This window comes from Lactuca virosa, chromosome 5, assembly GCF_052849685.1.
Source record: "Lactuca virosa cultivar CGN04683 chromosome 5, Lactuca_virosa_CGN04683_v6, whole genome shotgun sequence".
NCBI classification, from domain to species: domain Eukaryota; kingdom Viridiplantae; phylum Streptophyta; class Magnoliopsida; order Asterales; family Asteraceae; genus Lactuca; species Lactuca virosa.
This window is the reverse complement of record NC_136430.1, coordinates 402,457,964-402,470,447: the sequence shown is the minus strand read 5'-3', so window position 1 is coordinate 402,470,447 and position 12,484 is coordinate 402,457,964. Positions and strand designations below refer to the sequence as shown.

The window sequence follows — 12,484 nt, the reverse complement described above, 5'->3', positions numbered from 1 at the left end:
CTAAGACATTTATCGTAGGGTATCCCTTGCGACCACAATATCTAGGGGCATCTTTGTTAGGTACTTTGACACGAACATGTGTCCCGTCAATTGCACCTATACAATTCTTGAAGTAAGGATAAAATCGTTTTTTTTCTTGAATTTCTTTTTGTACAACATCACCTTTTGCTTGTTGAATATAATGACTTTCCAGTGATATAATTGCTCGAAGAACTCTATGGAAGCACCTACTTGTAGTGGATTTAGAGCGACGGTATAGCCAAGACACAAATCGATTTCTAAAATCATTGCCGACAATGTGCAAAAATCTTGCAACATGCTCTTCAACGAACATGCGTTGAGTAGCTCGAAGACCACCAACTTGTTGTAAGATAGTGCACAATTTCTTAAAAGCCTGCTCACTCATACGGATAAGTTCACGGCATTGTCCACCATTTGAAAGGTCGTGTAGCAACTGTTCACGTATACGTCGTCGCTTTAAAATAAGTTTTCTAGAAGGTAATTTGGGACGGTTTGTGTTGGCAAGGGCACGATGTGTCAAAATGGCCATCAACAAGCAAATCAGATGAATTACTTGTCTTTGCCTGACTCTGAGAAATTGAGCAGGTGTTTGTAGCTCACTATCCATCGAAAATGTTACCTATTGTATGAAAAACAATAATTGTATTTGGGATTGTGTGTTACAGTCAAAGCCAGAGGCAATTTCATTGAAGTCCAAAAAAATACCAAACTACAATGAAATGATAGCTTTGTTTGCGAGAGATAGGGCTTCAGGGGTGCATGCTGAAACCCCGAAAGAGAAGAATGCTCGATTGAACAAGACTGGGGATATCAAAGTAGAAACAATTAAAGAAGTGGATCAGTTACTAGCAAGCAATGACATAACACTTGAGAAACAACAAAAAAATAATGATGATGATGATGATGATGGTCTTGATGATATTCAAGTGTTATCTCTTACATGCTTTTCACCGGTGCAAAATTCAAGTTCTAAGAAGTACAAAAGTAAAAAAAGGAAACATGAAATTGAAGATGAAGATGAACCTGAAGTTGAACCCGAATCGTTTGAAAAGGTTATTATGAGTGCAGTTAAAGATGTGGCTTCTGCTATGAGAGAGGGTAACAAAATCTTCGAAAACTCTCATCACCGGGTTTATACTAATGATGAAATTTATAAAGAGTTAGAGCCAATGGATTTGGAACCAGATGAATTAGCAGAAGCTCTCATGTTTTTGTCGCGAAATCAATCTGATGCGGGGACATTATTTAAAGTTCTATTTAAAATACGAAAAAGTTTGCTGAAAAAAATGATGGGGGCAAGTAAATGACTTACTTAGGATGGTAGTTTTTTGGTTTTTTATCAGTTTGACTTCATACTTTTTAGTTTTTGGTTTGAGTTGATACATTGAAATTTGTTTGATTATTCTTGCATTGACTTTAAATTGGTTTCTTATGAATTTGTTTGATTATTCATACATTTATGTTATTTTTGGTTTGGGTTTATTTACTTCTTTTACCCTTTATATTGATTTTGTTTGAAAAAGTTATATAAATGAAGAATATACTAGAATTGTGATTAATAATGAATTATGCATTAATGATTTTTATATAAATAATCATGTGAAAAAAAAATAATTAAAGAAAAACAATTTAGGCATAATTTTGTTTTCAAGAGAATCGTGTGGTATATATTTGAAATTATGGAAAAAATGTGACAAGGGTATAGTTGTCCACTTTTAGTTTTCATTTCTTTTCCTTCCAACTCGGGAACATAAAGAAAAATAATTTTCCTTTCCTTTATCTCGAACTCGGAAACAGAAAAATACACTTTACTTTTCTTTCCATTCTTTTCTTTTCTCTCCGCATTTCTCTTCGTTTCTTTTCTTTCCTTTAAATGAAACTCGGGAAAAGGGTGTTAAAGCTAGACTGCTACATACAGGTTTTCTTCTTTTATTCGTTTATGTTATCCTGAGAATTGAGAATTCTTATATGTATGTGTCTTTCCTAATCCCTACGTGCTTGCGATTCAACGTAAATTTCTGTTGATCAAATCATAATTTACAGTCTGAAGTTTCTTTTTGTTTTTAGCCCTACAATAGAGTTTTCAATATTAGTTCTTGTAGCTAAGTGATTATAGATTGTAGATGTTACATAACTGCTAGTTTACAATACATCTACATCTATGGTGTAAGATGATGAACAATTTGTGCCTCATGCATGAAGATGTGTACTCCGGATGCATCATTTTTAGTGGTAAATCTTACTTTTTAATCCATTTGAGATGAGATACTCTACACATTTATATATGTACGTAGGTCAAACTAAAACAAATAGCTAAATGCATCTTTTTTTTTCTGTTCTTTGGAAACTTATTCCCTGTTGGGATCAGAATGCCATTACGTTATATAGACTAGTTTGTATAGGTACATTTGCGTAGCTAAAACCCTTGACTCGTTTGTTTCTTCCTCACATTTCTGATTACAAGAAAAGGTAACATACAGTTTTGAAACAGAAGTCACGTGGAAATGTCAAGGCGCAAGTCCCGGAAAAAATTTGCACATAAACGGAGGGCAAGAAAGAGTAAGATAGTGAAGGTTGACCCGTTTATCTTTCTTCCAGATGACATCCTTTTAGAAATCCTTAAAAGGCTTCCTGATGCTGTCCTCCGTTATAAGGCAAAGTATGTATGTAGCCGTTGGTTCAATATAATCACTAACAGCATCTTGCTAGACCATGCTTCATATATCCTCCAGAATATGGGAACCTTCAGAACATGTCTTGTGGATATAAGGGAAGAAGGAGAAAGGCTACAAGTGAAAGAGCAGGATCTTGATCTTGACATACCTCACATAGGCATGATAACGTCTTGGTGTAACGAGTTTCTTCTGATATCCGTTTCCTACACAAACACTTTGTATGTTTATAATCTAATTACCAAGGAAGGATCATATCTTCCCCAGCATAATGCACCTTGTGGTAGATATTGTATTGGCAACTGTGGAGTGGCACTTTCTGGGTTCAAGGGAATATACAAGGTCGTTCATTTGTATAGTGGCCCACCAATCAAATGCCATATTCTTAATCTTGGAAGAGGAGATAATCTGAGTTGTGTTTCTTCAAAGTGGAAACACGTGAAAGGTTCTTTTACCAAGGACGTGAAGAACAGGCTACATTCTTGGTGTGAACCGGTCTTAGTTCGTCAAGGTAGGTACATCCACTGGGAAACCTTTAATGACTCCAACGACCTGGTTTCAATGGATACTGAAACAGAAGAAATTTTCCAGAAAAGACTACCTAGATCAATTGAGGAGAGATACTACGGGAATTCTCTTTTTGTGATTGGTGGTTTCCTCGCCGTTTTTGATAGAGTTTATCAGGGCAATGATGCTTACGTATGGATTCTTAAAGATTTTCGTAGGAAAAGGTGGAAAAAGTTGCAGTTGATAACTGGGCACTATACAAGATACCTTGATACTTATCGCATCTGTGGTGGGATAAGTAAGCGATATATCATTTTGAGATCCAGAACAGGTAAGGGTATGTGTAGTTATGATGTGAAAAATGGAGTCTTCAAAGAGTTGGACATCAGCATTGGATCTGATCATGACCATTTCGTGGTTCATTCATCAGCACCAATTAAGATTTAAATAATGCATGCAGAAACCACAACACAACATAAAACAAGAGAATGGGTATTGTTGATTTTGTTGGATAATGGACGACTGAATGATGTTGGAAGTAAAGGTGCTTATAATTGTAGTACTCTGGTGTTCTTTCTTGAATCGTTCTTCTTGTTTTACATATGTGGAGAACATCCATTAATTTTGAGGGTTTTTTTGTCATATACTTCCCATTGTTCATATAAGACGTGTGGATCTTTTACAGTTTTTAAACATTTTAATATTTAAATAATTAAACTAACTAAATAAATGAAAAAAATAATAATTAGAAGAGGTGAAACATATTATTAATTGTGTAAGTTTAGATATACCCAAAGAAAGGACCATATTCATAATTTTGAAAAAGCTTAGATGTGCCCAAACCATATTGGCCATTTTGGCTATTTTGTCATGCCTATACTTGGATTTTGTTATAGGTTTGGGTATGGGCTAGAGTTCATCTTTCAGGAAATGTATATGATATTTGTTTTCTTCCTAGAAGCTAGCATTTTTTACTTAACAAAGTTAATTACTTCTAAAAATGCCTCTGGTTTCAATCATGTTTTTATTTGATAAGAACATGCCTATTATTAATTGTGTAGTAATGTAGCTATTTTTTGAAAGTGAAATTTGATATATGTGATAACTTTTGATGCATTTTATATCGTCCGATAGAATTTAACGATTCCAATGAATTCAATTTAGTCGAACCTTGCACCCAAACATATAACGAAATGAAATTTCCAATTACGATTCGGATAATGCCACTCAAACGCCTTCCATTTTTTGAAAACATTTTATTGAGTCAACTCAATAACATAATATTTGAAGTCTATCTATAAACGGAAAGTCCCAATTTTGACTTCTTTTTTACACATTAAAGTGTCTCTTGACATCAAAACAGTTTTAATCATTTTTTTAGTTTTTATTGTTGTGTGTTTTTGTTTTTATCAAGTTGCTACAGCCGCATAATTGACAAAAATTTTGTTTTTTGAGGTGGTGGCAAAAGAGAATGGTGCGAAATACATGAAAGTGTTGTGAAATGTTACAATCTTAGATGATTAATATCAAGGAAACTTAAAAATAAAATATGCTGGATCAAGATGTCTAACAAATTTAAATCCAAGAGTGAGACAACCACAAACACAAAGGGAGAGGGAGGAAATTTATAATATATTAAGGGATCTTAATCAGCATCCATTTCTTCCAATGCTGCTTTAGCTGCTGCTTTTGCTTCCTCCAAAAGTGCTTCGGGTACCTACACATGACATCCATTATTATAGCAACGTAACACACGCACATATTGATTTTATAATAAAAATAAAAAAAATAAAAAATAAAAAGAGTTGGTTTGGTTTGGTTTGGTTACCTTCTGGTGCTGGCGGTTTGATTCATCACAGACCCAACTCATCTCCAATTCAAAGGTCTTGTCCTTTGCCTCGTCATGTACTCCATAGATTCTGCATAAGTCCATTAAGTTAAAAAGAAACTACATAAGAAATTTAGGGCTTTAAGTATTTTATAACTAAGAAAAAAGACTCACATTTTTGCTACTTCAATCACCCCTTGACGACAAGTCATCTCAGAAAGCTTCAACTTTTCAATCTCCCTGTAGTTAAACAATTGCACCCAATATTAGCATATAAAAAATTACACCATTAAAGACACATATTTAACCATGCAATAGAACACAATTATGAACCATACATAAGAATGTATATTGTACACACTTTCTAGTTCCTATAACCATAACATATTGTAAGCAAAACCAACATAGTGAACCTTATATAAACCAATTCTCATAGTCATAACAATGATCGTAACAACTGTACAACCATAGTTATTAAATTTGCTCCATTTGCACAACTTGATTAGCAATTTAACTCAAGCCCATGGTAAATTGAGTTTTATCATGTTAAACACATGCAAAGTTTTAAGCAATGAGAACAATAAACATGAGTTCACTTACGTTTTAGCAGCCTGCCTTCCCTTCCCAATTGCAGCACCAAAATATCTCTACAAGAAATAGCATTAGAATTTAGGGTTAATGTTGTTAATGGGTAACAAACTATTTGTATTTTTTTCACAAAACACCATTGTTTTAAAAAAAATTACTATCATAAGGTAACTGCATGGTCACAAAATACCATTATTTTAATATGTTGTTTTGGCATCATCATCACTATTTCTAGAAAAAGAATGGTAACTTACATAGGAAACACCAGAAGGTTCAACCATATATAACTGTGGGCCATCACGGTCATAACCTCCAAGAATCACCCCAGATCCAAAAGGTCTGTAGCACAAATACTGCTCTTAGTATATAATAATATAAAATTTTAGGTGTTTTCAAATTTGGAAGTGATACACAATGTTTATGTTCTACAAACCTGAGCCACCAATAAAGTGTGCATAGATGCACATAGCTAGCAACACGCTCAGCAAGTTCTTTAACTGGAATTGGTTCACCATAAGTACTGCAAAATGCACAAAACTTTGATATTGTAAGTCATGATGTTTTTTTATCTGAAAAATAAATGTGTATTTGCTTCTAAGAAGCTAGCTAGCTATTACAAGAATAAATTCAAAATGTAATGTATGACTGCCCATATGAAGATAGTTTATGTCTTTATGACATGTGGCTATTAATACAGAAGCTGGAGATCTTTGCTGATTGTTTGGTTTAGTTTTAGGGAAGACAGTGGCCCTAATTTGGAACAATATACCCTTAAATATTCTGATAGGTCAAACTAACACAAAATGATTACATGGTTTCTTGTAGATGTTCCTTAAAAAAGATTTGTTTTCTGCAATAGATGACAATTATTGTCAAGAAGCACGGAAGCTTCTATTCATACAAACTCCATGTATAGATGATCTCACTTTAGGCACTAAACAGCTTAAAAGGCCAATAATGCTCAAGAACATATCTATTCTTATATTCCCACACATATAAACTAATAACATCATTCAATATCTGTTAAAAACCTAACTAATGGCATCTTCACTACCTTAAGGAATAAGGATATTATCAGAAAGGTGGTGATATAAAGGAGGGATAAAAGTAAAATAAAATGGAATGTGAGAAAACCTTTCATAGTTTTGGGCTTCAGATTTGGCTCTTGCAACAATCTGTCTCCCGTCTGCAGCTAATCCAGCTACACCCTGTACAGTGAGTGTAACACCGATTAAAGCACCTTCGGAAGCATATATTCAGCAGATAATAAATCACTGACAAAATAACTTCTCAATACTTTTACTTGCTTATTAGAAGGAATACTTCTCATACTGAGCATTCAACGCCTTCAAATTGCATAATCAGTCATATAACAATAAAATAGACCCTTCAGATATAGCAACAAAAAACAAATTTCCATTTACCATCCCAGAATGACGATGCACGGAGTGGATTCTACGATTAGATCCAGGCAACATCATCTTCGACGCAATCAGCTTCTCTACTCCCTGTATTTCAAAAATCATCCGCGGTCAATAAGCAGTAACAACCATACCTTCAAATTTCGAAGTTCACAATGAACAAAGAAAAATTACAATAACAATGCCATCTTTGCATTTGATGCCGACGACGGTGCCGCTGTTATCGACAGCTTTAGCAGCGTACTCGATCTGAAAAACCCTACCGTCCGGTGAGAAGGTTGTAACCGATAGATCGTAACCTGTTCCTATGCTACTCATCTTCTTCTAGGGCGAATTTGATACTACTGTTTTGTTTACTAGCTTCTCGTTTGATTGGGGTTTCGGAATAAGTGAAGAAAAAGGGCAAAGTTATAAGCGGACTGGTTGTCTTTCGTCTCAAGAAAAGAAATGAGCAAGATGCGACAAAGTAGACCCTCAACAAGTGGTTAATTGTAGTTTCGCCCCCTCATATTATATCTCAACTATAATGATAACGATGCAAAGGGTATTAACGGATCTAAGTCATCTAACCACAGTTTTAAGGCGTATTTGGAAAAAAAATAATTACAAAATTTTGGTTTTAGAAAAAAAAATAATCAAATCAAGAATAAAATATTTTTTTCTGACAAAAAGTACATTTTGGATTGACATTTCAGAATTTCGAATCAACATTATGGATTATGGACTGAAATTTCGGATTTCGAGAATAAGTTTGAAATCAAATAAATAATTTTGGAATTTCGGGGAAAAAAATCATGTTTTACTTAAATCAAATATTTTATTAAAAATGGTAACATTAAGCACTTCAAGAAAGATATTTCGGACATAAAGTGGGGATATTCCTTTCAAAAAAAAATGGAAAAAACCAAAAAAATAACTCTTGAATCTGAAGATCAAAGCTTGAATGGAGCATTATGGAATAAGTGTTCATTTAGACATCTCGAAATAGATATTTTGAATATACGCAGAGAGATTTTTTCTTTGAATGAGGCATTCAAGATAAATTGTATTTTTCAAAAACTAGAAAAAATATTTATTTTCTTTAAAAATCTTATTTATAAGGGTCAGATTACTTAATTTATCATGATTCAATGTTACAAATAGGGTTGTTAATCGGGTTAACCCGATCGGGTTTCGGGTTAAACGGGTCGGGTTAGTCGGGTTTTTCTAAAAAAAAAATTTTCACCCGAAACCCGACCCTAGTAAGGTACGGGTTAGTCGGGTTCGGGTTAATCGGATTTCGGGTTAGTAGGGTCGGGTTAATCGGGTTAGTCAGGTTGAGGTTGAAATGTAAGATGAATTTATGTTGTGTTATTTTAATACATAATCCACATGTATAGGGAATTAAAATGTAAAGTTGGTATACGATATGAATTTTTGGAGTTTCTTTTACCATATTAGTAATGTAAACAGGGAATAAAATTGGTGAAACTGTTACAACACAACCGTACTGAATTAAGAGGAGATGAAAGTTATACCATTTTATACATCTGTATACATAGTAATTTTACTCTCTAGTTTGTTTAAATAAGAAATATGTATTAGTTGTAAAATCTCATGGGATCTTGAATTCATGTCATTAAACGCAGTAAAAAAAAAGTTTTGGTAATAAATTCTTAATCGGGTTGACCCGAAACCCAAATTTTTTTAAAAAATCAACCCTAAAACCGACCCTAATAACAATTCGGGTTAATCGGGTTAACCTGAATAACCCGGTTAAGAGTTCTGGCCCTATTAAACCCGAACCTAATTACCTTATTTGGGTTCGGGTCGGGTCGGGTTAATCGGGTTCGGGTTTTTTTGACACCCCTAGTTACAAATCAATAACCAAATTTTCTAAATACCCTAGTTTAGTCAAAAACAACTTGTGCATACTTAGGCTATGTTTGGCGCGCCATAGCTAGCTGATAAGCTAGCTTATTTTTCGAGCTTTTTTATGTTGTCGTGTTTGGTAAGCCAAAAAGTAGCTTATAAACTAGCTTATAAGCTAGCTTTTTGAAAAGCTACTTAGACTAGCTTTTTAGGAGCTTTTTAAAAATTTTCCAAATACACCCCTTAATTAATTATAGAAACACATACTCCTACATGTCCTTTTATGTAATTTTATATATTTCAGCTAGTTTTACCAAACGTTATTTTTTTATCAGCTAGCTTTTCAGCTATCAGCTACCTTTTTATTTAACAGCTAGCTTTTCAGCTCACAACTAGCTTTTCAGCTAGTACGCCAAACATAGCCTTAAGCTTCAAGGTATGAAAGTTAGTACGAATGTTTTGAAATTTTTATAATTGGTTACAATCTTAGGTTACACAAATTCTTTATAAATAAATTTGTTCAATTCATCTGATTGACGAAAGTAGTGTAGAATAAGTGAGGTGCATGGACCTAGGGGTGTTGTTCGATTATATTTTTCGGGTTACGAGTAAACCAGGCCGTGTTAATCGGGTATTCTTTGTCTGGAAATATAACTATACCCAAACCGAATTACAATTCGGGTATTCGGTTTTCAGGTATTCGAGTCGAATATTTTGGGATATACATATGTAACGTCCCAAAATTTAAGACCAAAACTTTCATTTTAATAATAATAAAACCATCATGCAAAATGTGTTCATAAAACCATAAAATAAAATCAGAGTATATCACATCAATCATCTCAATACATCAGAGTCAAATAAACGGAAGTCATGGTGTGTACGATGCGATCATCCCGAGCTTTTCCCCTTCGATTCAGAAGTACCTGAAACATAAACTACAAACTGTAACCATGAAGCTTAGTGAGTTCCCCAAAATATCTCATACCATACATATCAAACATACAATGGGTCATGCTCAACAACCATCGGGCCCCGCTCGGAACAGATCTGTCAGTAGCATGAGATGGGCCCCGCTCCATCATATTCATCAGGCCCTGTAACACCCTGTTTAATAAATAAATAAATAAATAGACAAATTAATAAATGAATAATAGCCCTAAATGCGAAATAGTGTAGCGAGGAGCTAGTTTTGGGGGTTAAAAAGTTATAATTGAGAGTTGGGGGGTTAAAATGTAATTTACGGATTAGTTTGTAAAGAATTTTGAAGGTTGAGGGTCGTTTATGTTGGATTAATGTCTAAGTCCATAACTATATTTGGTATGTACTTGACCCGACCCGGCATGGTCCATTTGGGTTGCACTTCACCGGCACAATTTATATGGATAGTCTTTTGAGAATAGTATATTTATGATTTATATTAATATATTATAAGTTCTAATATATTAATATGGAATCATATTATTTAATTAGTATTGATCAAGAATTAATTTAGAATTAATTAAGTGATCAAAAAGAACTAATTAAATATGGACTCTTATATATATATATATATATATATATATATATATATATATATATATATATATATATATATATATATATATGGAGTGGGCCAAGTTCATTTAGGTTGGGCTAAGCTTTCATGGATAGTCCATGGAGTTTTTAACCCATGGATCCTATAGAAATGAAAGGTCATGGGTATTAGGGTTTACATGGATGTAACCCTAATCCTCCATAATATATAAAGGGGTCATTGGCTCACAAAATGTGCACAAGTGTGTGAAAATAAGAGTGTGCCGATTTTAGTATGCATACATATTCTCTCAAGTTCTTCCAAGGTGTTTTGGTGATTTGTGATTCCATTTGAGGCTTCCACACTATTGGGGCTAAGCTCTTAAAGCTTGAAGACATCAAGCTACATCAAAAGGTATGTCATCTAACTAGAACTTTGTAGTATAGGTGCTTCATAATATGCTGGTTAGGATGAAACCTTGGAATAGTTAATATTTGCATGTATAATAGAGAAAACATAGATCCAAGGTTTATAAGGTTGCATGTACACCATAGGAGTGTTAGAATGCTCAAAACCCAACAGTTGTATCAGAGACATGGGTTGTTTTCTATTATATTGATGCAAATGTTTTATTTTCAAGTTGAAAAAAACATGACGTTTGTCAAATTTTAAGATAATTACTTGTTTTGTGAAAAATGAATTATTTGTAAAATTTGAATCATTTGTTATATGAGTTGCATTAGGTCAAATTTAGTAAAAGATAAAATGATATGATTATTTTATTAGTTTTAAAAGTTTGATCTAAATGTTTTAAGGAGTTACATATTTTGTCATAAAATTTTGGAGCTCAAAAGTTTTTTTTTAAAGTTGTGATCTTAAGGGTTTTTGAAACTTCCATAAGTTATGGATATGAAAGTTTTTTTTTTAAAAAAAAAATTGATTCAAAGTTTTTTATGGAGTTACAAAACTTGGTCTTAATGTTTTAAAGAATTCCATAACTTGTTCTTAAGTTATGGAACATGAAAAGTTTCATCATAAAACAAGTATTTAACTCCATAAGTTATGGAATCCAAAAGTTTTCAAGAGTTACAAAACTTGCCCTCAAGTTTTGGAATTTGGAAAAAAAATTTATGATAAAAAAAAAGAATTGAATTCTAAAACTCTTGGGTTCATAACTTAAACAATTAATTAAATGGTTTTAATTTTGAATTTAATAATTGGAATTATGATGTTTTGTTGAATAGTTCAAATTAACTCTTATGGACTTTATTAATAGTTAATTAAAGCGTTTAATTAAAAGAGTATTATTAATCCATAAATATATGGTTTGAGTTTAATTAAATTAAAAGTCTAGTTTAATTAATAGATTAAACCACCAAGTATTTTAAATGTCTAAAATACACCCTTATACTATTATAATATTAAAAGTTTAATATATTATATGTATAAGAGCAAGTCGTCTTACCATTAGTAGGCCTCATTCACGAAGCCGGTCTATAAGGGGGGTATAAGGTTACTGCCTATAAAATGACAGTTTAATGGGTGTCCACTCTCACTCACCACTTCGTTGACCGGTGGAGGGTCGTTAGCCGAACAGGTAAGACAAGGACTATAATTCTCTCTTCATTATAAGTATAATGATAAATACTAAGTAACTAAACACTTAGAAATTCCCAATCTTAGTTACTTAGGAAAATGTGAATAAGGTGCTAATCCATGAAATTACACTTTGCACTTTGTTTAAGCTGTTAGTGGAGCGTGTGTGGTTAACCGGCACACTAACCTGGACTTAACAAGGTAGGAAAAGGGTAACTTAATGTTTATCATAGTATCGTTGGAGCGTGTGTGGTTAACCGGCACATCGATTGAGGGGTAAATATTAAGGGTACCAAGTATATTTGCATGGTTACTTCACACCTTGTTTTGTGATCCTCGGCATCCCAGTCACAAAACCTGAAGGGCACACTCGAGATTGAAACATGCCATTGAAAAGTTCAATGAATCTCAAAAGAATCTAGGAGTTTCAAAACCAATTAAAACCTAATAATGCATTTCGTTTATCTTGGTGGAAATTGGTGAA

General features: G+C 33.2%; 1 protein-coding gene across 1 annotated transcript; it reads right to left on the bottom strand.

Annotated features, from left to right (window-relative positions):
• Nucleotides 1–4,692: 4,692 nt before the first annotated feature.
• PAG1 (20S proteasome alpha subunit G1) lies at nucleotides 4,693–7,441 on the bottom strand. Its single transcript, XM_079047507.1, has 9 exons — nucleotides 7,212–7,441; nucleotides 7,041–7,124; nucleotides 6,751–6,824; nucleotides 6,050–6,136; nucleotides 5,871–5,955; nucleotides 5,629–5,675; nucleotides 5,203–5,268; nucleotides 5,029–5,119; nucleotides 4,693–4,917 (listed from the first exon to the last, which is right to left on the bottom strand). The coding sequence occupies exons 1-9, from the start codon at nucleotides 7,353–7,355 to the stop codon at nucleotides 4,846–4,848; spliced, it is 750 nt and encodes a 249-aa protein (XP_078903633.1). The 5' UTR covers nucleotides 7,356–7,441; the 3' UTR covers nucleotides 4,693–4,845.
• Nucleotides 7,442–12,484: the final 5,043 nt, after the last annotated feature.